Below are 27,952 nucleotides of genomic sequence, written 5' to 3'. Positions count from 1 at the left end.
TGTGGGTTCCCGAGGGTAAATGGAGAGCAGGGCACAGGTTGAGTTGTGTTCCTCTACCCTGTGGAGTGTCTGGATTGGTCAGTGCGGGACTCCTGGATGAGAGCACTGGTGGGTCCATGAAGCAAAAGTGGACGGTGGGGAGGAAGAGGAGTAGATGAGGAAGAGGAGTGAGGAGCTACAAAGTGAGGAGCTACAAAGAGGCTAGCAGTAGGACTCTTTCCAGGATTAAATATCGATCCTATGCCCTGAGGATTCTTGCATTTCCGTGGCTTTGGGAGATTAAACATCTCAACGCCTCCTCCTCCTCTACCTGCTCTTCTTCGTCCTCCTCCACTTTCCCCCTCACTGGGATTTCTCGTCGGACTCTGAGGGGGTGTGGTCGCGGGGCAGCGACAGGCTCTTGTGGCGATCCCACAGCTTGTGGAGCTCGGTGGCTTCGTTCTCGCTGCTGCTGGTGGTGCCGCTGTCCCGGAAGCTGGCCAGAGGAGGACGCACCTTCACCCCCTTCACCGTCACGGAGCCCTCGATGGCTTTACGGAGCTGGATGGAGAAAGACAAAGAGCTCAAGTCTGGAACACTCATGCAGGTTACACGCCAATGAGGCTATGCACGCCTGAACCAACCACAAGCTAAGGCTTTTAAGAGTCAGAGTAGCCTAACAGCACATATGGCTTGAATATACAAGTAGCAAACTTTGGATAAGACACTTTATCTCCACCAGTGCAAAAGGTCTAGCATTGCATCATGGGAGAATAGTGTGCATCAATAGAAAGTGACTTTGTATGTATGAATACTGTCTGGTTTGAGTATTGTGTGTGTGTGTGTGTGTATATATATACACTTTCATCCATGAGACTACAGTACGTTTTACATTTGGTCACGCGAGTCGTTTTGTGCCTACATTGCACTATTTGGTACAGGGATTTATACAGTGCTGTATTATGCTGTTTTTACAGGTTTGTACAGGTTTTGGCACGAGTGGACGAGTGGAAATAGAAGAGCTAACCCTGACGCTGTACAGGCCTCGCTCTACAGTGAAAGATCATCACAATCTGAAGCACTGGCACACCAGACAGTTTCTCTTTGGCACTGGAACCTCTTTTCCCGAAACGTATCAGAGGAAAATAGATCACGGTCAGAGGGTAGCGTGCGCTGAAAGTGACGTTGACTTATGCTGCCGTTTGCTGAATCATTTCACAGAAAGTAGGAGAAGAGAAATGAGAGGGAGAAATGACTGCACATGTATTAATCTCTGCGGCTCCGCCTTCACACCTACGCACCGCGGAACTGGAAGTAGATGAAAGAATGTCCAGTCACGGGTCAGACCTGCTCTGTCACAGTACGAACTGCAGAAATGTTCAGTAAAATGGAGGATTTATGCAGGAAATCAAAGTGGCTGAGATCTTTAGGTAATACCAAAGGGCTAAGCTGAATTACCACTACATTGTCTTTGCAGATGTGATCACAGGAAGCTTTGATTAAGAATGTGCAGCCACAGCCAATAAGACACAAGCACCAATTATGGAAGGTTGGAAAGCATTTTGGTGGTTTAGCGAACACCAACTACAGAACATACAATGTTGAACTGTAAACATCTGCAACATGTTGATGAACTGAGACCAAACAGACATTTCCTTTAGATGTTATCAGAACAGGAAAAGATTTGTCCAAACACGAGTACCGATGTATAGGAGTCCTTATGAGGAGACTCCCGACCAAACACAAGATCATCAGACGCAATGGGAACACTTTCTTCTGTCTGTTAATTCAAAATAATTTCTTGAAAGTGTCGTAATACTGAACTATTTCAACCATCTATCCATTACTTTTAGCTAACTATTTGAACTGGTTTTTACTACTTTATCTGACTCACTTATTGTTCTCCGACTCCTCGGTCTCTCTCCTCGTCTCTGCCGTGTGTGTGTGTGTGTGTGTAAATCTCACTCGAGTCAGGAAGTTGATCAGAATACACATATGTGATTGGCTGAGTAGCATCACGTGATGTCATTTATAACATGTCATTGGTCGGTGTGTTTCCTGCACCGCTGAACGAGTGCCGTAAAGGCTGGAAAAGCTGCGCCGGCTAAAATAGAAGCGCTCCGTCAAAATGTAATAATTCTCAGTTATCTATCGGTCTGAGGTCCAGGGTCCGGATACAACGGCGTCTGGGTCCAGACCCGGACCGCGGTCCGCCTATTAGCGACCCCTGATGTAGTGTTTATTCAGCAGCTGACTTCCCAGCCGCCTCCTTCCGTCTCCACGTGAAGGCTCGAGGTGCGACCTGCTTCGGTCCAGACAGCAAAACATGCATGTGTGATTTCTAAAAGATGATTTACATTTTGATTCATCGAGAAAGGAAAAGATGACCGTCTTCTGAGGTTTATATGGCCTCTAGTGTTTTACACGTTACAATATGTTCTACTTTATGGATCATTGTTGTTAGTTCTTGTACACACATTGGAGCTGTGAGAAAGTATTCTTCATCACATCTCTCTGCTTTCTCTGCTGCTCTATTATTGAGTTTTCTGTCTGGTCCCAGTTTGTAGTTTGGCTGATAGGGTGAAGGGTCTGGGTGCTACAGATCCTGCACTGAAAAGAATAGTGTCTGCATGCTGCAGGGTGGAAATATGCGGTTTCCTCTCGCCCGTAAGGACCAGCGAGGCTGTGATATAACAGCGTGTCCGTGAGACAGACGAGGCAGAGGCTGGGCTTTATCTGCCATGGCTGGCTTTGTGTTGTTTTTTTGTCTGCTGGTGGAACGTAGAACAAAAAAGCCTAAATGTCAGGGACAGGCAAGCAGCGACGCACTCAGCAGCAATCCTCTCACCATCACTTCCTGGCCAATTCACAGAGAGCAAGGGTTATTTTTCAGTTGTTTGTGAGGCAGGAGAGAGATGGAAAGAGAGGGGGGGGGGGGCAGAGAACAGACGGAGAGACAATAGATAGAGACAGCAATATTTAGCAGCCTTTAGTCTGTCACAGTGCATAACAGGCAGAGGGAGGAGGAATCCTTAGTGTGTGTGTGTGTGTGTGTGTGTGTGTGTGCGGAGCAGCCCTGGAGATACCGACGGTGATTTCACAATTATGAAAGCAGAGAATTTGCATCTTGTGTAACTGATGATAGTCACGACTTCTTTAACAGGAGAAGATAAAATGGATCCTGAGTGTAAGATGCATATGAAACCACTAAACTCACTGATGAAATATGCAGAGTAACTACGAGACAGGATTCCTACCTCTTTGAGGGACACCACCCCGATGAGGCGCCCGATGCTGGTGACGTAGGCGTGGTCGAGGCCCAGCAGGGAGAAGATGGTGTGTGTCTGTAAGAGGGGAACAATCAGTGAAACACTGAAGAAAGACAAACTGCTGCTCCTACTTTAAATAGAGAACGAGGCTCGGTTGAGGCAAACGCACCGCCGACTTCAATTATTCAACGTTGACAAGTTTGATCACGATGGATTCATTATGTGAAGGAGACATTCAGAGCCTTCCAGCTGCTCGTTGTAACGCAGAAAAAAAGAAACGATTGAATTGTTCGATACCAGCTTGTACTGGTTCTACTAGATAATGGAGTTGATGGTAACAACAATTCGAGCATCCTTTGTATCTTAACGCCAACAGTTCTTATTTCAGGACGGTGTGATGAATATTGTGATGAAAGCAGAATATCTCTCACTTCATGCTGTGTTACTGTAACTGAAGCACAACTTTACTTGCTACTAATTTGTAAGCGTGTGTCGTATGGAACGACCTGTCTGAGGAGACAACGCTCTCAGAATCACTAATCTCTTTTTAATCACTTCTTAAAAGCAGCTGATATGCATCAGGATGTAAGTGTGACCTCAGTTTGTCTTGCTTCTGTTGTCTTTGCCTTGCTGTGTCCGTCAGAGCACTTTGTAAACTCGGTTTTTAAAAGGTGCTGTATAGATAAAGTTATTATCATTATGATATGGTTTAGCAGGGATGTGTATGGAGGTCTTTACTAATGGTTTCGACCACACATTAACCCGTGACAGCTGTCTCGTGAATGGGGTCAAACGCAGGTCGAAGATGTTAAAGCGTCCCGAGTCTCTTATTTAGAAAAAGGGATAAAAATGTTCCTAATAATAGAGTGGAAGTCAATGTCATCATTTACACGGGTTAAGTTACTCTAAACATTTCTCCTGTTAAATAATACTGTTGTAATGTGTTCAATATCCTCCTTACGGAGGACTGACAACCGTCAAACCTTTTACCATCACTGTGTTTGTATTTGTGTGATTCATGGAATTTATTTGCCTTTTAAAAAACAATATGATACATTTCTATGCAGAGCAAATAGCTAAAACAACAGTGCTAAACTGCTAAACTGTTCTGTGAATACTGACTTTGTCATGACATGTTTTTGTTATCACATCTTAATTTGTTTTAACTTTGATACAGTTGGAAATGTGTGTTTTGCATGTTTCTATGACCCTGTGTGGCTCTATTAATACACTCTGCCCCACCGTATCACTTGTGTATTTGCTGTTGCGATAACTCACTTTCTCCACGGGGATCATTAAAGTGTCATTTAATCTCAGCTCCAGTATTAAAGCAGAGGAGGGTTGCTCCATGCGGCTCAAGTCAAGAAGAGCGAGAGCTCAGAAACGGTGTCGGCGGATCAGAAAGGTTGCAGGATTGATGCCAACTGGACTATGTTTGTTCTGGACCCTTTTAGTGTTCAACGAGACTTCTCGCTTTGCCAGAATGGACATTTGGGAAATCTGAAATTGATCCACGCAAACGGAAGCTGTGCCAAGAAAACGATTGTTAAGTGATTTTTTTTAGTCCAGGGCCGGTCGTAATGTAATCCGTCAGAGAGTTCCCCCACAGGAGGAAACAGCAGCATCTCTGGGGACGAGAGTCCGCTCACCCCCAGCTCAGCCCGTCCACATCTATTTAAAATGGAACTCGCTGATTAAAAGGGCTGCAAATGGCATTTCACAACCAATTGATCGTCTGTACAGCAGCGTGAGACACGGATACTCAACCGGCTTTGCTTTCACAAAATGACAGGAGGCCAGTTAATGAACATTAAACTGGCCTCAAATGATCTCTAATGTGTTGTTCTTGTGGTGAATATATTGAGTTACAATGGAGGTAAATGGACATATTTTATGTGGTGTTCATAGCAATGTTTAGAGGAAGAGTTTTGGGGAAAAGCCTTCATTCTTCATTCTCTGAAGCTCACTAATTACCATTTGTAATATCTCGTTCATGTTGTGGGTTCTACAAGGGTTTATGTCTTGGTCTTGGTCATGTGTGTTTTAAACAAATGAGATATAATGTGTTAATCAGTGACCAAGAACAAGACGAAGATGAAGAAGAAGAGCAACAAGAAAAAGAACAAGACGAACAAGTCGAAGAAGATGAAGAAGAACAACAACAACAAGAGTTAACAGCATGAGATAAATGGAAGCCAGATCCAGAGGCTGAGCAAGAAAACAGGACAATATGTAGAGAGAACACACACACACACACACACACACACACACACACACACACACACACACACACACACACACACACACACACACACACACACACACACACACACACACACACACACACACACACACACACACACACACACACCTGCGGTGGCGAGCGGTGTTTAATATGCTGGAGGAGACTGTGCGTGGTATTGGCTTTTGGCAGTGTGCAGTGGAGGGAGGGGAGCGAGATGGATTGGTGCAGGATCCCTTTCTTAAATGTTTAAAGAGTATTCACGCAGAGCCCGGAGGAGGAGGGAGAGAGAGAGATAAGGGACATTATGGCGCTGCCACAGCTGCTGGAAAGCCAGAGAGAGTCGGTGTGTGTGTGTGTGTGCTTGGTAGGAAGTGAGGTCTTTCAACATAGAAATACATGTGTGTGTGTGTGTGCTTTCAGGATGCCGCAGTGAGAAAACTAAATCAACACGGCCATTAACGATTCCTTATACAGCACTTTCGCTCCTTGACTCCGTAGGGTGAAATGTGTTGTGTGTGTGTTCGTTTAGGTTGTTTGGGTTGTTAGCAGGCTCCTCCAACGTCATTAAAAACACCACAGGAGCACCGAGAGGATCGGACCTGGTGGCAGTTTGCTTTCCAAGTGCTTCTGTTTGTGTCGGGGGATCGTGACGATGACATGAAGTCATTCTTTAGACTCGTTGAGTGACTCACGTACAGTTAGGGCTGGATTAATACTCATACTTGGAACTGTGATAAAGACTGTAAGCAAACATGACTTCATCTTGGAGCTTTCTTTGTTTTGATTTTTTATAAAAAACAAAAGTAAAAAGGGTCTGTTAACCACTGCCTTCTAATTAGTTATATAAGATTTTTACCGTTTTTTTGTTGGTTTGGTCTTTGTTTCCCTACTTTCAAATATATATCAGCTTTTGTTGATTTTATTGTCGAAATGCCTTTTATATGTTGTATACAGCACTTTGAATCGGTTGAGAAATACAAATAAACACGCGTTCCCCAAACCAATCAAGTGCTGCTGCAATGATTCCCATAATTGAAGCACTTGTTGTGCACCAGGAACCACTCTGAAGTCAGAGTGGATAAGCAGTAGCACACACACACACACACACACACACACACACACACACACACACACACACACACACACACACACACACACACACACACACACACACACACACACACACACACACACACACACACACTGATCACCAGCTGTATTTGCAATCAGACCTTATGCAGCGACGTGCGCTCCACCAGCTGGAAAGGGGCGGGGTCGATCTTGCAGTTGCTGAAGTTGACCTGCTCATCAAGCTGCTGCTCCTCCCACTCTGCAATCTGCAAAAACACACAGAGAGAGAGGAGGCGGGAGTTTGAGAATGAGAGATAAACATCACAGGAGGAAGATGAAACTCTCTCGACTTTAATCTCCAGGTTTACCGTTACAGCCGGACTTTGTTGACAAAACCTTTTTTTTTTTTTACTTAAAACTTGGGAGCGACAGCGTGCAACAGAAGCTGTTGACAGGAGATGTCTTTATGCCCGGTGTCCGTCACTAATCAGCAGGCAGAGGCATCAAACATACCGAGTATTCTGACAAATCACCTCCCTCTGATAGACAATCAATGGGCCGGGCACCGCACTGAAAGACTATAAATCACACCGGGCCTAACGACAACGGAAGGTAAGGAAGGTGAATGGTGAACAAGGGAAGGGAGATGTAGCGAGAAGCAACGACATGGCAGACGTATGAGAGGTGAACGATGACACAAAGAAGAGAGGGGGATGGAGGGAGAGAGAGGAATGTGTAGCTGACAGAGAGGAAATGAGAGGTGCTGTTGATGGATGAATTATGAATGATATTATATCCAAAAATACAAGACTCCAGGGTAATCGGCCCGTCTGGTGGATATTGAGGAATCGGAAAAAAGCCAGGTCTGTCATGGCCGTGATGTCATCAGGTGTAAGATTCCAGTGAGACAAACACTGATACGCATACAAGAGTCCACTGATTTAAAAGATAACGCTGCTCATATTCATGTTTTTATGTCGACTGAAACCAACAACGAATGTATGCCACTAACAAGTATTGTAGGTGTATCAAAGCCGTATTTATATCTCCTTCCTCTGTGCCACAGAATTAAAAATATATATATTTAAAATAAAATGCTCCTTCTGAGCATGTCAAAAAATGCAGACGAGGGAAGTAGAGACGTTGTATACGTCTCTGGTAGAGACCTGTCAATCACTGTGTAGCCCCGCCCTAAAGCATCCCCTGCTTTATGGTCTGTTTGACTCTAAATGGACCATAATGTACTAAATGAACATCATGCTGTATTGAAGAAGACATGAAACTAGAGATTGAGACCATAAACTCATGTTTACAATGTTTACTGAGGTAATAAATCAAGAGAGAAGTAGAGTCATTTTCTCTGGACTTCTATACAACCAGAGGAGTCGCCCCCTGGTGGTCACTAGAGAGAATGCAGCTTTAAGAGACTTCCACATCGGCTTCACTCGGCAGAACCGAAGGTTGCTGCCTGATTGTAAGTTGTGTGTGTTCATGTTGTGTGACTGACCGTCCATCTTACCTCTCTAATAGTCATGTCATCCTCCACATCTACGTCGTCCTGTAGACAAGAAGCAACAGAAAAGCAGTCAGCACAGAACACAAAGACAATCAGTGAACACACTGAACACGGTGAAATGATGAAAGCTGTAAAAGAAAGGTCGTAGACACACAATGGTGTCCAGTTGGTTATTATCTCAATAAACACATATAAGTACTTTCAACTGCGCCTCCACTGAGCACAGAAGGTGAGATGACATATTGACAACACATAATCGGCCATGCATCACATCATAAGTGCGATACAGCGCCGCCGCCTTGAGACAGATGGACAGAAACGGGATGTGTGACTAAAGGAGCTACTACAGTACATTTAATGAGTGCGGGGGATGTGATGTATGAGATGCCAGAGCAGATGATCATTACAATGATGGATCTGTGGCGCGCTCGGAGCCCACGGCTCATGACTGACAGGCAGACGCCGTTCGACAAGCTGGAGTCGAACCAGCAAACCCTGTGCTTTGCGGCGGAGCACTGAGAGTACTGTAGAAAAGCTGAGGGATGGAAATAAACAACTGTGTGTGTGTGTGTGTGTGAACGTTACTGCAGGGTGTGTGCATTCGGCTCCATGTGTGTGTTTGATGGGCTGTGAAATATGATTTCAAAGTGTTTAGTCATGTGCTTGAGTGCAGGTATTTACTTTCTCAGGATTGAAAGCAGGAGAACATGTGTGTGTGTGTTAAAGAGCAAGAGAGAGAGAGAGAAAGGCAGAGTGAGAGTGACCCAGGGGCTGATGGGAGCCCTTTGCTCATTTATCCTCATCGCTGCGGTGGCCGACCTGTCGGCAACCCTAGCAACTGTTGCCTCGGGGTAGAAAGATGTGCCCTACTGTAGCATTATGCAAGCAGAGGCCAGACGTGCCTGGAGTTGATGAGACAGCACACACACACACACACACACACGCACACACACACACACGCACTTTTATCGCTGCTGTCTCACTGATCGTTCTGCTCATCACAAGGGCACTCTGAATGTCGTCAAGACACGCTGGAGTTCCAGGGGTAAAATGTAAACTAAAGACAAATGGAGAGATCCAGTGTGTGTGTGTGTGTGTGTGTGTGTGTGTGTGTTTGCAGAAGAAGAAGAAGAAGAAGAGAGGTTGGACTGTGAATGCAAAATCGGTGCTTTCAGAGAGATTAGCAGCTCTATTAAGAGAGCAAATCTCTGCTTCTGGATACATGAGTTAAGGCAGAAGTGTGTGTGTGTGTGTGTGTGTGTGTGTGTGTATGGGAAGTGGGAGAGTCAACTTTGTGAGTCTGCAAGCGACTGACAGTGAAATCAGAGCGACCGTGTGGGCATATTCAAATGAGCTTTGAACGTGTGTGTGTGTGTGTGTGTGTGTGTGTGCAGAGGCATGCGAGAGGCTCCAGAGTGCTGACAATAGGCCGATGAAGCTGTATTGCTTGCTGCGCCGTTTCCCTGACCAGACAAAGATTAGAGAGGGCTGCCGCTCTTCCTTTCCCTCCCTCCCTCCCTCCTGCAGCTATCCATCTTTCCTTTCCTTCCATCCACAAGCCAATCGCCCAATCAGTGGCAAACATCCAAGACTAGGTCAGCCGGGAACACACACAAAGACTGCTGTATCATGCACGCACATGCACACACACACACACACACACACACACACACACACACACACACACACACAGTAGACTAAAGTACTGTGTATAATGAAAAGAGTTTTTTTTTTTTAGATTGAGGAGATCTGGATTAAAGAGGAGCCTCCCCTCCAGGATACTTCCCCTTTCAGCCCATTGGCTGTCTTTACACTTTCCATTTTTGCTGAAGGCGAAGGTTTAGCATCTTCGTCTGCTAATCTAAATCCTAAATCTGCTTTAAAGGTTTCAATCTCTTGTAGCCGGGTTGTGAGTTTCTGCTGCCACCCTAACACAATGGAAGTGAGTACAAAGTAGGATTGCTTCTTGCACAGCATTCACAAAAACGCCTTCACAAGTGCTGACCACAGAAGGACTCATACGGCAACTACAAAAAAAAAAAAAGTAGATTACCGAGAGGCTGGTGTCAGTATTCAAAAATCCCATGTCCAACTTTTACAAAGGCTCCAACAGCTTTTCTGAATATATTTGACTTGTGCTGCAAAATAATTTATAAACAGCATTTAAAAAAAACCTCAAAAGCAAAAAAAAACCAATGTCCTGGTTGCTAAATCACAAAACGTGCTACTGTACTGTACTCGCTGCCTTCTTTGGTCCGATTGGTGAAATGAGGAAAATGTTTCCTAAACAAGACGTAAGAGCCGAGAGCCATGCTTGCTGCTCTGTAAGGCTGTATTTAGGAACAGTGGTGCTTTAAGCTAAATGCTAACATCAGCATGCTAACACGCTCACAATGGTAATGCTAGCATGCTAATGTTTAAGCTAACATGGCAAAATATGCAAAGTGCAGCTGAAGCTGATGGGGCTGTCATTAGTTTAGCAGGTTTTTGGTCATAAACTGAAGTATCGGACAAACACGATCTTTGACCCGATGGCAGCATAGATGAAAGGATCGACGTTTATACAATTCATCCACTGGGGACCATGAATCTCTGTCACCAGATTTCATGGATAACCATCTGGCAGTTTTTGAGATAAGGAAAAGCCAGGTCATTCTTTAGGATACATCGACTGGGAACTATGAATATCTGTACAACTTTTGGTGCAAATGCATCTAGTGAAAAGTTTGAGATTCATCAAGAATGGGAATATGAATATGTGATAGCCAAGATATTTTCCTCAGATCCACAAATGTGAAACTCTAGGAAAAGTCACAGGCTCACCAGAGTCAGTAGGATTTATCCTCTGGGAACCATGCATATCTGTGGCATTGGTAAAACGTAGTAACAACTGTTTACATTGAAGACATCGTTTCTTAAAAGACTTTCAGCTTTTTCAAATGCCAGTTTTCAATGCGTGGACGAGCACAACCTGTAATTTATATTGATAAACATGAACACGTTTACATAATGGAGCTCGACTGGTATATTGGTTGGCTGATATTATTGGATCCCAACAATATCAATTTGCAGTCAAAGCACATGTGAATTTATCACCACATCCAAAGGTGATAAGCATTCCAGATGATCTCAAGATGAACCCTTATGGACGAGGCTCTAAAACTCTGCAGTGTCTGTGTAGATAAGACAACTATCGAGCTCATCTCTCATCCTCAGCGTAGCGGTGTCTGTTGGTTCTAACTGCACCACACTAAATGGTGCAAAAAGGGAAAGATTGCAGCAATAATTACAAATCACTCATGTGCAGGCAATTTAACTGCAGATTTCCGTGCTGCTGATGTTCTCTTTACTCATTGCCTTTAAATTCTATTACTGCCGTATTTGTGTATCCGACTAGATTACAGTAATAGTGAAATAACATCGTTAATGACTTTGTGCAAACGGCAGCGTTGCGGGCGATAATGATGTGCTGTGAAATGGTCTTAACCAAGTTGTGAAATGGTAATTAATCTTAACGACCCATCGCATTGGGGTAGTGACCACCCGGATCGTTCGGGGAAACTCACAAAAGATCCTTGGCTGCACCTTGGAAACAGATATCTGAGTGAAAACCACCCAAAGGTCTTCATGACATCGTACGTCCTTCCACTGATGGTGTCAAACCTGCGATGAATTCCTCACCCTCAAAGAATCCGACATCGAGCGACAAATCGATTCACGAAAACAAATCAGCGTCAGTACTTCACACTCATCTCCTCCAGATAACTTCTGTCTCCTGTGTATCTCTTCTGTTGTCTGAAAGGATTCAGGAAATGAAAACGTCATCCTGTCCCCTGAATATTCTTCATACCAGATAACTAAAGGACATCTTTAATGGAGTCCGTTGACTTTGTTCTACAACTTAATAACTTGCTTTCAATGAACTTACTCTGAAAGTGCCAACACTTGACCCCAATAAACTTAATAATCAACTTTCTTGCTATATAGGTCTTGAAATAAAGTGTCCTATAATGTAATCTTTCCATTTTATGAATACGGGCTCTTTTCAGTCAGATAGAGATCACCACGACACTCCATCTTCTGTTACTCTATTAGCAAACTGTTGAAACGCAGCATTACTCCTCCTCGCAGAACTAAGCTCGGTATTTTAGATAGTGAATGATTCTGTCCTGTTCAATCGTCTTGAACACCGAGTTGGAGTCTGGAGTCTAATTTCTAACGCAGGATCTTTTGTGATGCTGTGGAGACTACAGATGTTCTGTTTCTCAGCCCTGTTTTGTTCTTCACTTAAATGCCGCCTTTAGTTCATCTCGTCTGGATTAAATGCATCAGCTACTCGTTAATCCATCAAGTTTGTGTGTCACTCCTGAGTTCTACTGGCACTGTCTTCGGCAGACGAGTCTCCAGATGTCACAGGGACTTGGCTCATTATCTCTCTGCGTCACAGAGAATTGTAATATTTTTCATATTAACGCTGGATAAAAACAACAAAGTCAATGACGGATTGACGAGATCAAATCCTTCTGAAGTCATGTAAAAAAAAGGTTTTAACTAGTTTCTTCACTCCACTGGGCCGTTTTCCTCATTTTCTCACATTGTTAAGGCAACAAAGACTTTAATGCAACTCGTCTTTTCTCTCTTGCATCATGTGTGTGTGTGTGTGCATGTTCCTATGCAAGTGTGTATGTCAAGAAAGACGCACATTCCTCAACGATCTAATGAAACAACAGAGAAAGAAGAACTCAAAGAAATAACGAGGGAGAGGCGAGAAGCCAAAAAAAAAAAAACGAGCCCACAAATCATGATAAATAAAGCATGAAGGCACGACGAAAACGCAAGAATGGGGGAAAATAATGAGAAAAACAGCCAGGAGAGCCTGAGAGACCGGGCGGCATCATTTCTCTGCAACCGACTACTGATGTCATTTACCCTGCATCAATATTTCACAGTCTAGATGGAAGGAGAGGAGCGGGGGGGGGGAGGTGGACAGATGACAGAGACACAGAAAGGGGAGGAGGGCTTTGGAAAAGTCGTAAAGCTGGACGAAGAGCAACGAAGCAGAGCTGCAGAGATTAAACCAAAAGCCAGAAACAAAGAATGGAAGGAGTACTGAGAGAGTGGCGCTGGAAGAAAAGGGAGGAGTGATAACTTGATTTCTCTTCCGTCGCCGGAGGGTGTTACTCAGAAGTCTTGGGAGGAAAAGAAAATGAACCATTTGTTGGTCCGTATTCCTGCTCGGGCCGACGAGAGCCTCGACGCTCTGCCACATGCATGAATACTCTGCTGATTGTTAATAATGATTCCTGATGACAGGGGAAACAAGCCCACAGGCGGAGTGCACTGTAAATGCACACGCACAATGCTACAGGGGTTCATTACTAATTAGCTCACTGCAAGGCAATAATGACGAACATGCCTCTTAACACATCCCAAAAATTCACTGCGCCACTAATGCGCCATCTGTCTCGGCACTGACCATACAGTGAGCTCCTCACGGGCACACTTAACAGATCACTGTACCTTATTAAATTACAACCAGCGGCGGCAGATGAGGGCCATCGGACACTTGACTGGTGTCCATCAATTAATGATGAACACTATTTAAAAAAAGAACAAAAAACAGATTTCATCCCAGGAAATAAGGAATCAGAAGTTCCAGTATATGCAGGGGATAAAAGAGCTGAAATGAAACCGGATACATTTATAATGCAGCTTTCAGTTCAACTATTTTAGGAGATCAATTTGTTCCACACATGCTTAATATGAAATATATTGTGTCTCTTTCTTATTAAAAAGAAGTTTGATCAAGGGGGGGTGAACGTATGAGTGGGACATAAATGAACAAGTGTGTGACTGCAATAAAGTCTAATCTAGTTATGTCACCAACACAGTATATGTTTTTTTGTTTGTGTTTAAAATCAGCTTCAGCTCCAGATATATCATAAATAAATATCAATATCTCCTCTCTATAGCGTGCCACTTGTCAGCATAACACTTTAGCTGCTCAATGCTGGATATTCTAACGTTACAACCAAACTCTTCTTCACCTTGGAGTCAACGAGCAATGAACAGTTCTTGTCAACGCTGCGAGCAGTACTTCCCATAGACTGTGTATAAGGAGTGAACGTAGTCATCGTGACGTCACTTATTGGTTTGTGGACTGACGTTTTGAGGCCTTGACTATAATGATTTTGCCGTCACCATGTGACGCATACCCTCACATATATGCGAGCATCCCCTGCTTTATGGTCTGTTTGACTCTAAATGGACCATAATTTACTAAATGAACATCATGCTGTATTGAAGAAGACTTGAAACTAGAGATTGAGACCATAAACTCATGTTTACAATGTTTACTGAGGTAATAAATCAAGAGAGAAGTAGAGTCATTTTCTCATAGACTTCTATACAACCAGAGGAGTCGCCCCCTGGTGGACACTAGAGAGAATGCAGGTTTTAAAACAGAACCGGAGGTTGCCCCCTGGTACTTCCATGGGCCCGCTCCGAACAGCCACGCCCCCCCAACAGGCACTACACTAGTTAAAATAGATTAGTAGTAGTAAGTAGTACAGTTGTCTCATGAAGTTTGGATTGAGTCTGTTGAAAGACAGAATGCTTCTTGTGAAACTGCATGTATGTGACTGCATCTCAGTCCATTTTACTTCCCAACTAAATTTTCTCTTTCTGTGTACATCTGCTCCGTCAGGACTCTTGGATGTCCCTGAACCATCGCTGTACTGTACCGACTAGCTAACAGGCTTAATGAAACATTTTGATGGATTGACAGTACGCTGCGCTGAATCAACAACGAGATGCTTTAGGCTTTTTAAATTTCAACCAAAATGAAAACTGTTGTGTAACTGTTACGGCCTTTTGAAAAGAGTTCTGAGATGCCGACCTTTAATGTAGCACCCCATCGGGACGATCAATGTGATTGTTGACTGAGTGCAAAGTAAACGTGCTGCGGACATCGCCTCAAAAAACTGTTTCTAATTCTGTACTTTTTGTTGAGTTTCTCAAGGCAAATCTAACTCCTGCTCTACATTGTGCAGCATGAATTGCATTAAGGAACCAAGATGCTGAACTTTGGGACCATTTCTTTGGTTAAATTTGGGCAGGAGCAGTGAGATTTTAAGAGCGCACTCTTGTCAGCGTTTTTCTTCCTTACTTGTCAACAAGATTGGGACTTCACAGTGTCATTTGTCAGCTGTGTTCGACGGGTGTGCACACGGCTGCTTGGAGCGATCGCTGACGAATGATGTGACACCGCTCTGTGCTTGTGAATGATTAGAAATGTGTACAGACTTCAATGATCGTCACTGACATGTGAAACTAATTGAGCTCCTTAATTGCCTCAAGTATAGATCATTAATAGTGCTAATAGAGTAACACTGACAGAGTAATGACTTGGAATATGAAAGAACAGTTTGTCTCTGTGTCATAGTTACATTCAAGGGGATGTTGGGGACAATTAAACATTTCCATTAAGTCTATGGTTAACATGATGACCTGACAACTTAGCTTTAGTGGGTCTATGTTTGAATTACCTGTTTTTATCTTTCTAAATGTTGTCCTCCTGGAAACTACTATGAATATTTTAGCCAATCAAATAAGGGAAATACACCAAATAAAAAATGTAGAAAAATTAAACCTACTCTGTTTCCTCCACCTCTTCTTAAGTCATGAACACAGGATAGAAAACACTTTGTTTCACACTTTAAAACAACAGATCACCAGATTGTTTTCCCTACTTGCTTCTCAGGGCTTCTGGATTAAAAGGTACCAAAACGTATCTTTCGCTAAAGTCTGGACGGTAACAATGAATCAATAGATCAATTGATACTTAATAACAACTTGATTGAAACAGAAATGTTCAGAAGAAAGGTGGACAACATGCTCACCCCATGGAAACTCTTTAAGATGGGAGGTGGCTCCTAGTGAATGGAATGACATCATCATATGTGACGAGTGAAAAACAATCTCATGATGATTTTGTAAACTCAATGCGAGAAAAGACAGATTGTGAATAAACCGCTGATGCGGACAAACGGACAAAGATCAAACGTGTGAATGTGTCTCAAGGCGTGATTACTAAATCACTTGATTCGTCATGCAACACTGGATGTTCTCGTATCGTGGAATCATTTTTCCCAATTTGTAATCAGGCGCTTGTTTGTATTGATTGACATGCAGCGCTGCTGGAGGGGGAGGCGGTCGGTGGTAATTGGACAGCAGGCCTCGTCCCAGTTTGCGGGGATATTTTTTCCCCCCAACAATATCTCCCAGGACTTCTCGTGTATCATCATCTCATCCGAGCTGTTGCTGGAGCGCCGTCATTCAAATACCTGCCTGTTGCTAATGAAGAGATATGAGGCTCCTGTCTGGGTATTCAACGCTGCATGCACAGAGAAACACACCTGAATGCGATGTTCCTTTCAACCCCCCGACCCCTGCACATTAACCACACAGAATAACGGGGTTTCTTTCATCAATTACGACAAATGCGATGGGTTTTTGGGGTCACTCCAGGGACAAGGCCTGCCCTGAGAGGCCGTCACTGATTGGACACCTCGGGTGACACGGCTGGGGATGGACAGCACAGCATGCTTGGTTGAACAGCCTCGTCCTTGTAGACCACTTGACCACAGATAAACCACATCTTGATTTTTAAATTGAGAGTAATTTGAGCATAGTTTGACCAGATGAAAATGGCTTTCTTCAGGGTGTCCTTGAGTTTTGAGAAAAGCTACATTTAATAAGATGGTGAAGCTCTTTGGAATTTAAGAACGACCAAATTGAGTTTAAAAGTGTCTGACACAAACAACAGTTTACAGAAGTAAAATCTCTGACAGCAAGAGATTAGGGTTATGATGACAAAAGTGTCCAGAATTAAATAAATAATAAATTATTAAATAAGACATTATGAAATATATAACAATTAAAAAATACAGACTAAAAATATGATGCTTCCATGGAATTATGAAATGACAACAAAAATAAAAATTGTATAATACTGCACATTATACTTGTATAGCAGGCCATATATTTTAACTCCAGCTAATTCTTTAAAAAAAATTTCCATTACTATTAATGTTATTTTTTCAAGTTTCAATTTCACGATGTCACTGGGAACAGTGACGTTTTGGGGAAAACAAACCTAATTTCATGGTTATACCATATATTCTATCTGTATTTATGAACAGTTATTTCCTAAAGTCTTAAAACCGGCCTGAGAAAACAATATTTCACTGTCCTCTCTGAAAATCTGTGTTCTAATGTTTGTGTTGGTTTGCACCTGCAAACACAGGGTAAAACTAGAAAAAACAAGTTGGGTACGTTCAGACATTTGTCTCTGACGGCAGCATTTTGATTCTACAACTAGGAGAAGCAAAAGTCAGTAATTCAAAAAGAAAACAGTATACAGAATGGCTATAAGGTTCCAATTAAGAAAGCACATGTTTGTTATTGCCAATTAGCAGTAGTGGTATTTCAGTTGTCAAGTGTTCTCTATAACCTTAACTGACCATTAGACCAATGAGAAGAGGTTAAGATGAATGGAGCCTAGCCCCAGCCAATCACGTAAGCAACTAGAGGCAGTGAAGGGTCAGTAGGCGGGGTTACAGGTCGCACAAGGAGGAGGCTGTTCAACACTTGTTGGCACGATGGCGCAGACTGGCTTTGGCTAAGCCTGGCCCAGATCTCAGTCCATCGGCATTGGGGATTAGCCCTGGAATGGAATGACGGCGTGACAATCGGTTGATTGGCTGATGAACCTGTTGCCGGGCGGATTCCAGGCATTTGGGTAGCCCTGATCGGTGGCTCTTACCACTACGGATATCCGGACTCGTTTGGACGGCCTCCTGAGCTCAGGAGACGTGGGGCTCTCCACGTTGTTGTTTTTCTTACGGGCAACCAGAGACAAGCACACAACGTTAACAACAATCTCAACGTCAGTTTGACTCTGCAAAAAAAAACAACGTTGCTTGCAACGCCACTTCTACAAGACCAAAACGTCAATGCACCTGGGGGGAAAAAAAGTAATTGAAAACTTATTTCTATGAAACAAGCCATTAGCAGGGTGGTGCAGGAGAGAAGAGACCTTTTATTAAAGCCCTGCAGGATGCAAGGCTGAGACAAAGTGAAAAAGGACTGAGATACTGTGCATGTGTTTGTCTGTGTGGGAGGGACTGTACTCTAGAGCGTGAAGGACTGTATGTGAGAGATAGCATAGGACTGTGTGGGTGTGCACAATGTGTGAACAACAGCATGTGAGCCACTGTGTGTGTGTGTGATGGTGTTTATTGGTGCATTTGAGGATAGGGCTCCCTTACCTCTAGGCCTTCTGTGTCTGGACTGGCGCAGAACAGGTTCTTTAAAGCAATGCCTGAATTATCTTGTGGGCCTGAAAGAGAGACAGTGAAACAGTCCATTAGATACTCTTGTGCATTCTGTTTGCAGGCCTTATCTCACTGGTCCCATCTAGAGAATCATTACAAATACAGCTGCATCATCCGCAAACAGTCGGTCTGAGGATGAATCAAGAGAAGACCAAGACCTTGATTGTTCCAGGGAAATGTTAACAGCTGTTCTTCATTGAGATTGAATCAACTCATTACTAGATACTATTTTACAAAAATGCAAGGACAAGTGCTAAACCTCCTCTTAAAGCCATTAGTCACTTGTACCGGGTTACTATATTCACAGGTTCTACTTTTGTTTCCACTGGGCCTGTTCAGGGGACAAGCTCCCGGAATTCTGAACATTGATAACAGAAATAATGTTCACACATGGTTCAACATTTTTGAACATTTGTTGAGCAGTAAAATGTTCTACAAAGATTAGTTCAGGTTCAACTAAACTATTCTGAGAGTACATAGTCATGTTCATGAAATGTCACATATACTCTAATAATCTGTTGAACATCTACAGACAAAGCAAAACAGTTGAATTGTTGAATCCCAACTAATAAGCTGTTGAAATGTTACAAATATAACATAAACTACTTGTCGGCGGACTATATAAGTGAAGCGAGTGAACAATCAAGCACACTTGTTGTTCACTAGTGGAGTTTAAACTTGTTCATGTAAACGGAAAAGAAAAGCAAAGTCCATTCTTAAACTGTCGCCATTGGTCGCTTAACTCAAGTAGTCTGATCATTGATTTTTCAAGCATTAATACCCAAAATGCACTAGTTCCAGCTTCTGAATTACACACTTTTGCTGCTTTTCATTGTCTTACAACATGTGACAAAATAAATACTGCATCTTTTTGGTGTTTTTTGACCACAGGAAGACTCAAAAGCCAAGAGCTCGACACTCTTAGACCAGAAACTGACATTGCCACACAGCAAAATGTGTCAGTCAGAGCTTCTCACAACCAAGATGGAAAGACAGTCAAACAACACATGAAACTGCACCGAGCTCCTTCAAGACTCCTCTTCTTCTGTGGTTCGCTTTTGTGACACCGCACTCAATGAGGCATTGGAATGTGTGCACAACAGTAGATTTGGTAAAAACAGATTGTTTTGTCCTTTTTCAATTAAGATAGTGGGGAATCAGTTAGTCCTAAAATAGTCTTTACATCATCCAAGAGACACAAAGAGAGCGACAGAGACAAAGAGAGAGAGAGTGAATAAGAGGTTCAATTAGTGTGATGTGAGTTTAGAGACAGAAAGGCTATTACCAACACTCCTTCCGGATCTATTAAATCTGCTATTCTTTTCCTTTTTGATTGCCTCATCTGTCTAGTGTTTGGAATCTCTCTCTGTCCCTCCCTCTCCCTCTCTGTCCCTCCCTCTCTCTCTCTCAATAAGTGTGTGTTTCTTACTGGTGGGGATCTCGGGGGGTCGCTCCACCACAGAGGGTCTCTTCAGTGCAGGTTTGAGGGGCTTCTGAGGGACTGGACGAGCCGGGCTGAAGGAGGACTCCTCAGTGGAGATCTGCACCTGCGCGCACACACACACACACACACACACACACAAAGATAGACTCAAAACCCCCAATACTGCTTTAGAGATCAACCCCTCGGTCTCTTTCTGCGGACTCATTAGATGAATGGATGAACTTCCTCGGAGTGATGCAATGAAGGCAAATCAAAAGAGGGGAAAACAGTAGAAAAGAGAAACAAAAAAGAAAAGAAAGCAGCAGGAGTTGAGAGCTAAAATAAGGGTTCTTGTGTTGGCCTTGATGTAACATTTCATGACTTCAATGACTTCCCATGCTGGCACTTCCATGACCTACAAAATGTTGTTGCTGGGTTATGTTAATAGCGTCTCTCTGAAGTGGAGGGAACATTCTGGTTCCAGCCAGAAAATGTTTCACAGATCAAATGTGAGAAACTAGTTCGATATATAATCCGCTGGAGTTCTCTGAAGTTGCCCATTTGTAAATTCATTAACATTCCTGATAGACTGGGCTGAAGTTATATTTCAGTGAGTGACAGTGGAGGGTCAGCCTATATTTCTAAAGGGATAGTTTGAGGTATTTCTCCAGTGTTTTACTACAGTAGATGGAGTTTAGAGAAACAAACCGTCGTACCAGCACGGGAGCACATCAATGTACTGCTGTGGACGTATTTTAGACACCTAAAAGAATCAGTGTACGCTATATTTAGAATATTTTCACAGCTTTACTTTGCCCTAAAAAAGTGCTTTCTGACGGGGGACTGTTGTTATCCGTGTCACACAAGACTGCTTTGACAATAACAGTGATTTTACCTCGAGGACCACGGGGGTTGCTGGTCTGCTGCTGCCTCGATCGATGCAGCAGCAGACCAGCAACCCCCCCTGAATATGGATTGATACATTAAAAAAATCAAAACATTATTCTTGCTTTAAGGAAGATGTTGACAGTAAATTGTTATAGTTGATATTAAAAGCTGTTTCAGAGGATTCTCCACCACAAAAATAATGACTTACTATAAATAGCAATCAGCTATTAGGAGGTTTAATACAAAGATATTAGTCAACAGTTAAGGAATACAAGACTTCTATCACCGTTTAAAGGCATTGATGAAAAAAGCACAGCGAGAAACGGAGAAAGTGGGAAAAAATGAAGGAAAGAAGACGTGAAGGAAAAAAAGAAAAGCTCAAGAAGGTAAATAGGCATCTCACACACACACACCCCTTCCTCCCACCCCCATGCCGGAGGGCGTTCTACCTCGCCACTCACTGCAAACTGATGAAAGAGAAATGAAGACGGAAAAAAAGAGATAAATCAACGTTTTGAGCACCACGGGGCAGAGACCTGGAACCAGCGCAGACATCTATCTTCAACCACAGCTGGCAATCCATCTTCTCACAAAACCCATACTTATTACTGTTATTGATGGCATAACATGTTAATAACGCTCTCAGCTATCCATCTCTCACACACACACACACACACACACACACACACACACACACACACACACACACACACACACACACACACACACACACACACACACACACACACACACACACACACACACACACACACACACACACACACTTCTGAATGCAACTAACTTATTCTAAACTTCTCTTTCACAACAGAATGACTTTAAAACATTAACAACTCTCAGTTTTCACTGTCAACACTTAAAAATTCAGGTAAACAAATATTGGATTTTTTCCGATAGTAGATGTTGAAAAGAGAGGATCTTATATCTTCCTAAGGATGAATTGTAACTCTACTGTGGGGATTTCTTAATTTTGCTTCTAGCGCCTGAGTGTCTGGCAAATGAGACAATAAAAAGCATTCGCCAATCAATGCTTGAGTTGGAGGTTATGTAGATGGAGCCGTATGCGGCTCTGGTTCTGACCTGTCAATCACATTTTGACTCTAAATGGATCATAATGTACTAAATGAACATCATGCTGTATTGAAGAAGACTTGAAACTAGAGATTGAGACCATAAACTCATGTTTACAATGTTTACTGAGGTAATAAATCAAGAGAGAAGTAGAGTCATTTTCTCATAGACTTCTATACAACCAGAGGAGTCGCCCCCTGGTGGACACTAGAGAGAATGCAGCTTTAAGACACTTTCGCATTCACTTCACTTTTCAGAACTGAAGGTTGCCGCCTGCTTTTAACGCAAAACTGATTATTTTATTTTGAAGGCCTTCCTGTAGCTTTGCAAATAAAATCTGGAGAAACTAGTAAACTGGACATTTTTTTGACAGCCTATGTCAAGCCATCCAGTCCCTGTGACCTCTGACCTGGAAGCGGACCTCCTGACTGGCCCGGTGGCTGCCGTCCTCGCTGCCCACGTTCGACACGACCGACAGGCGTTTCTTCTCCTCGAGGGCTCGTTCCCTGATGTACTCCAGCCGTCTGGGGCGGCCGAGCTGCAGGGAGAGCAGTGCCTGGAGCTGGGCGCGCTCGATGGAGCCCAAGAGGATCATGGACTCTAGGAGAGGAGACAGAGACAGGAGGTGAGGGAAGAAGAAGATAAGAGAAGAAGAAGATACAAGAAAAAGATAGGAGAAGAAGATAGGAGAAGAAGAGGCAAAAGAAGAAGACGAAAGGGGAGGTGAGAGGAAGAGAGAGACAGTAAAACTTGTTTCAGGAGGGAAGAGTGAGCAGACTGCAGGAGATTCCTAACACGTGTTGCAGCACTGCAGACAGCTCGGCTGAGTTACATAACAAGAGCCCAGAATGCAGTGAATGTGTATTAACTAGTGTGTGTGTGTTTGGCAGCTTGCTTGCGTTAAGTAATTGCCTTTGTGACAGTACGTGCTGATTAAGTATTTGGTTAAATGACGCAGCTAATTGTTCCTGCACGATTGCGTAATTGAGACAGCCACGGAATACCAAATGTGGCACTGAAGTGGCATCAGCAGGCGGCGCGCTGCAAAGTTTGTCCGTGTATCAATCAGTCCATTTGTTTTTCGGTACAGGAGGGGACGCTCAGTCCAGCTACAGACGTCCATGTTACATCAGACACAGTGATCAGCACACAACGCTGGACTCACACACATGTAATCATCCAAGTGTAACTATTATGATATGTACGATCTTTCAATTTTTAGGTTTGTGATAAATACAAAGCAGGAGTGTGTGTTTGTGTCTCACCAGCTGATTCCACCAGCGCCAGAGTCTTGAGGTGTCCCGTCAGCAGGACGTTGTGCAGGTCTCTGTAGCAGCAGTTCAGTGTGATGTACCGCACGTCCCGCACCATGATGTCCTCCACGCGAATATTATACTTCCTGAGAGGAGAAGAGAGATCGAAATGAATGTGAGGAGGATGAGAGGAATTTATCAGGTGGTTACGGAGATAAGGGAAAGAGGAAAGTCGAGGGATAAAGAGGTGAGAAGATGGAGAAAGTCGGGTCCGTTAAAGAATCGAATGACATTTCCCTGAATAGCTGCTGACTTTTGGAAACTGATATTGATTAAAATGCTTTGCCGTTACTTTTTTTCTGATGAATTATCATCGCCACATGCTTGGTCAGTGCCGTTTTCTTAAAAAACGTTGCCCTGGCCCAACTCTGTAACGACTTTCCTTCAGAGCCAACACTGACAGCCGACCAGTCAATCCAATAACGCCACACACTGGACGCGTCCTGCGGATGCGAGTGGCGGAGTGCCGTGGGTACAGCAGCAGGAGCGGGGGGGGGGAAGAAGTAGGTGACATCGTGTGAGCAGGTCTTGCCTCAGCAGAATCGTACGGCCCGGTACACCAGTCATAAACACTCAGCTTCCTCTTCCTGTGGGTTGCCAGGAAACTGCAAACATGACAGCGGCCGCCAAGCAACACAGGCGGTGCCAGGATACCAGCTCCGGCCAAGCCTCTCCGCTCCTTGTTGTGGCGACAACTCAATACTCTGACCTCTCTTGGAATGCAAAGTTAATTTGATGACCATCCGCCCTCAACTCTGCTTCAATGCAACAGAGCACGAAGTTGGTCGAAGCTTTGTAAACAGCACGGATAGAACGCTGTGCTATAGAAAGGCTCTCTGTACTGTAGGTTTCTATGTGGGGCTGTAACACACCACTACACACTGTATCAAATGATCCCTGCTAACAGCATTAAATGGCCAGTTCACCCAAATTACACAAAGTACAAAATAATGTATCTTAACCCTATTGTCAGACAGGTACATTGAAATTGGAGGATATGGCAAAACACCAGATTACCTCCTATGACAACCCTTCTTTAGATCCAATGCATAACCGGTACACGCATCTGCACCACCTTGAACTATTGTCAGATATGTTAGGGGGAAATTTTCCCCATTTGAAATCGTACAAATGGGGAAAAAGGCGCACACTCTTCTCCTCAAAGGCTTTCATGATGATACGAAAGTGAGAGCTTGAATAACGCCGAAAACACACCAGGCAGCGGTGAAGTGCGGCTGTTGGGAAAAGATTCCTTGTAGCGCGGGTCAACAGGTCACAGGACTCTGTTTCCTGATTGGCTGCAGGAACTCTCTGGACGCAAGTTAAACAAACCCCAACTGTTGGTTTGGTCACACTTTGGTGCAGAATCCAAACGGCCGCAGCTCGCTGAGCTCTGTGTGGGCGCCGCAGCTATCAACAGACATTGCTTGGCAGCTATCTGAAGGCCGTACGACGCATCTGCTCCAGTGCGTTATTGCCGTTAGACGTTCGAATCCACTGCAGACTCGGCCCCCTCATTTCAACGCCACAGAGTTGTGTGTGTGTGTGTGTGGGGGGGGGGGGGGGAATTACCCCTTTTCTTTCCGGCATTCTATGTTATAAGCACACTTTTCCTGCATTGGTGTTGGACATAAGTAGAGAGTTGCAGAATTGTCCAACATAAACAAAACATCCAGGGGCACTGGCTGGGTATCTACACACAGACAGTGTTGTGTTTTTGAGATATTTGCCGACCAAATTCAATAATTGGAATTTTGTTTGAAAAATGGCACAACAGTCTACAGCTCTAATCTTTTATTGGAACCACTTTTGGCAGAAGAAGTAGTCCGAATGACAAGTCTTCATTTGGTTCTGTGGATTGTTCAGATATCTTGCCGTTTTGAGCACCACAAATGGACTTCCAGTCACCTTGATTAATCGGGGAGTAAGAAACCTGAGAGGACATGGTCTTATTATTGGTTTTCTTGCTGAGCAGGATTGTAGATGTTTCTCTTTATATATTTATTTTAGTCACAGTGACCATCATCGCTCATTCTCATCTCCCCAGTTCTTCTATTTTTATAAACAAACCCCAAATGGGAAATACAGAAATGTAGAAGTGAATAGAGCACTTGAAGAAAACATCCCCCTTAAAGAAAGCTCAATCTTTTCCGATGCGTCGGCGGCCTCTTTTCATTTTAAGAGTGGATCTGAGAGAATAACGTAATGCATGCCTCTGAGCCGGCCACAACCGCTGCAAGGACTCATTTCTCTCGGGGATATCAAAGGCAGTGGATGATTGGATTTCTCTTAATTGAACCTTCCTGCCCGCAAGGCTGGCCAATGCATCTGATCAGTTTGAGGTATATCTTGCTTCGAGCCTCAGCTTACAGATTTGAGCCAAGATAAACAGACTTATAGGGTTATACATCTAGGCTTTACAGATCATCCATATTGTCCACAGTAGTGCGGAGGCTCAGGGCATTGTGTGTGTGTGTGTGTGTGTGTGTGTGTGTGAGTGGGGGTGTTAACAGGGAATGAGGAAATTTGTAATGATCCGGAGAAAATATGATGATCCCCTTTGGCTTTGCTTCCTGTCAGACGGACGGAGAACAATTCAACAGGCTCTAATTGGCAATTATGAAATGCTCAGAAACCTAGAATGACCTATAGAGAATCAAACGACACACACACAGAGTGGTGTTATGTAATTGTTCCCACACTTTTTTTTTTTTTTGTTAAATGGCACTCCAAAGCTGGTGATGGATCAGCCAAAAGTGAAGACAAGAGCCTCGTCTGAGAGAAGAGGTGGAAAAGCTTTCATATGTGCTACTGGGTCCGATTAGAAAGAAGCAGCAGGAATATATATGCAGTGTGTGTGTGTGTGTGTTCATATCTGCAAAAGCTATACATAAATAAACGAGAAATCCAATTCTCTCCATGTCAGTGTGGGTGTGTGTGAGCAAATGTTCATGCCATCATGTGTTTGTATCGCACGGTAGGCGTTACACAAGTGTCCCTGTGTGTGTGTGTGTGTGTGTGTGTGTGTGTGTGAACTGTTGCGTGGGTGTGAGATGGATAATTTCCAGTTTGAGTGAAAAACACATTCAGCTTTGACGGGGCGACGCTACCTTCAGTACCCACCCCCTCAACCCGGCGGCCCCTCCTCCGCTCTCGTATGCTGCAGTAATATAACACAAATGTATGTCCACACACACACACACACACACACACACACACACACACACACACACACACACACACACACACACACACACACACACACACACACACACACACACACACACACACACACACACACACACACACACACACACACACACACACACACACACACACACGGCTGGTGATGGAGGCCGGTGAGAGGAAGAAGAGGTGAATGAAGAATGGAGTGAAGTAGGAGCTTTCTGCGCCGTGACTCAAGTTCATAGTGTGTGTTATTAAATATAGATGATTCAAGGAGATTACATTTCTGTGTGTGTGTGTGTGTTTGTGTAAACATTCAGTCCACACACACACAGAGGAGTCTCCTGACAGTTTCTCGATCATCTTTACACCTCACCAACTTCTAACATTTCCAAACGTATGTCATTATGTCGAGATAATTTGATATTGTTGATGATAAATGATCATGTCATGAACACACAGACGGCTATCTGACAGTTTCTCAATCACCTTTTAACATTTGTAAACTTTGTGTTTATCATTGAGTATAGATGATGTGATTGTGTGTTGATGATTGATGATCACCTCGTGTTGTTCTGACACGATGACACGGAGGATTCGTCACGTTTTTCCCTGATTAAATTTTAAAAATTGAATTTGTTAAAGCTTTCAATCATTAATATTTTCTGAAGTTAAACAGACCGGTAAGAGGATTATTCAGGTTTGTTACGTTATTTTTGTAGTTTGGGCATCATTTATCATTATATTGGACTCTATCATATTGAAACACTCCAACATTGTCATAATTAGCATATCAATTCTCGAGTTTTGGCCAGAAAAGTGTTTTGTGAGTTCACCGAAATGGAATCAGTTCCTCGTGGAGTCCAGGTGGACGTTGGAGCCAAATACAAAGAAAGTATCTCTCCAGGCGTTTCCTGAGAGGCTTACGGACGACCTGAAAAGATAACGCGATAAAAAACATATTCCACACATTCTTCTTGTCAAAACCTGATGGCTTCATTACCCACAATGCAACTCTATCGCTGACAGTTTGGCCAGAGATTCAGAAACATCTTGCCAGTAGGAGCTAATGAGGAGCAGGCTACAGACATCTGGTAAAGTCACTTCCTTCTAACTCCACTCCTCCAGATTTTTAAAATGTTTTCAAACTCAAGTCAGCGTTTTTTTGGGGCTGAAGACGAAAAAGTGACACTCAAGGACATTCATCAAACTCCACACAGCTCCACCGGAGACACGAAGGGCTTTACACTACATGTCCCCCCCACATGTGCAGCAGTACTCCCAAAGACCTGTAGACGTTTAACAACGTGAGGACATCATTAATGAACCGGACCAGAGTCCTGTCACATACCGACCCTGTTCCAGAATGAAGACGTACCCGATGCTGCGGTCGATGGCGAGTATGCGTCTGTGCCATTTATGAATCAGATCATTAAAAAGCAGAGCTGGAGCATGACAACGCCCGAGACGATAGGAGCTCTGGATGTCTAGAAACCATCCAACAAGCGGTCCCAAGACAACTCGACCTTAAACGTGCAAGTAGTTTTCTTGGCCAAATTCTTCAAGCATCTCACAT

General features: G+C 43.6%; 1 protein-coding gene across 3 annotated transcripts in view; it reads right to left on the bottom strand.

Moving 5' to 3' along the window:
- Window positions 1-342: 342 nt before the first annotated feature.
- The window catches only part of LOC142959627 (chloride channel protein 2-like), a 78,089-nt gene continuing 50,479 nt past the window's right edge, over window positions 343-27,952 (bottom strand). Inside the window, exons 15-23 of one of the 3 annotated variants that reach the window (XM_076100996.1) lie at window positions 23,143-23,276; window positions 22,287-22,477; window positions 19,907-20,018; window positions 18,412-18,482; window positions 17,907-17,981; window positions 8,084-8,122; window positions 6,726-6,830; window positions 3,237-3,323; window positions 343-540 (exon numbers count right to left, since the gene is read on the bottom strand). In XM_076100996.1, coding sequence (XP_075957111.1) covers window positions 343-540; window positions 3,237-3,323; window positions 6,726-6,830; window positions 8,084-8,122; window positions 17,907-17,981; window positions 18,412-18,482; window positions 19,907-20,018; window positions 22,287-22,477; window positions 23,143-23,276 — 1,012 coding nt within the window. Of the gene's footprint in view, window positions 541-3,236; window positions 3,324-6,725; window positions 6,831-8,083; window positions 8,123-15,981; window positions 16,015-17,906; window positions 17,982-18,411; window positions 18,483-19,906; window positions 20,019-22,286; window positions 22,478-23,142; window positions 23,277-27,952 lie in introns of all 3 variants that reach the window. The other 2 variants (XM_076100998.1, XM_076100999.1) reach the window with 2 other exon arrangements.

Source organism: Anarhichas minor, unplaced genomic scaffold, assembly GCF_050575085.1.
Source record: "Anarhichas minor isolate MPS153535 unplaced genomic scaffold, ASM5057508v1 ptg000026l, whole genome shotgun sequence".
NCBI classification, from domain to species: Eukaryota; Metazoa; Chordata; class Actinopteri; order Perciformes; family Anarhichadidae; genus Anarhichas; species Anarhichas minor.
The sequence above is the reverse complement of the archived record's forward strand: the minus strand, read 5'-3'. Positions and strand labels throughout refer to the sequence as shown.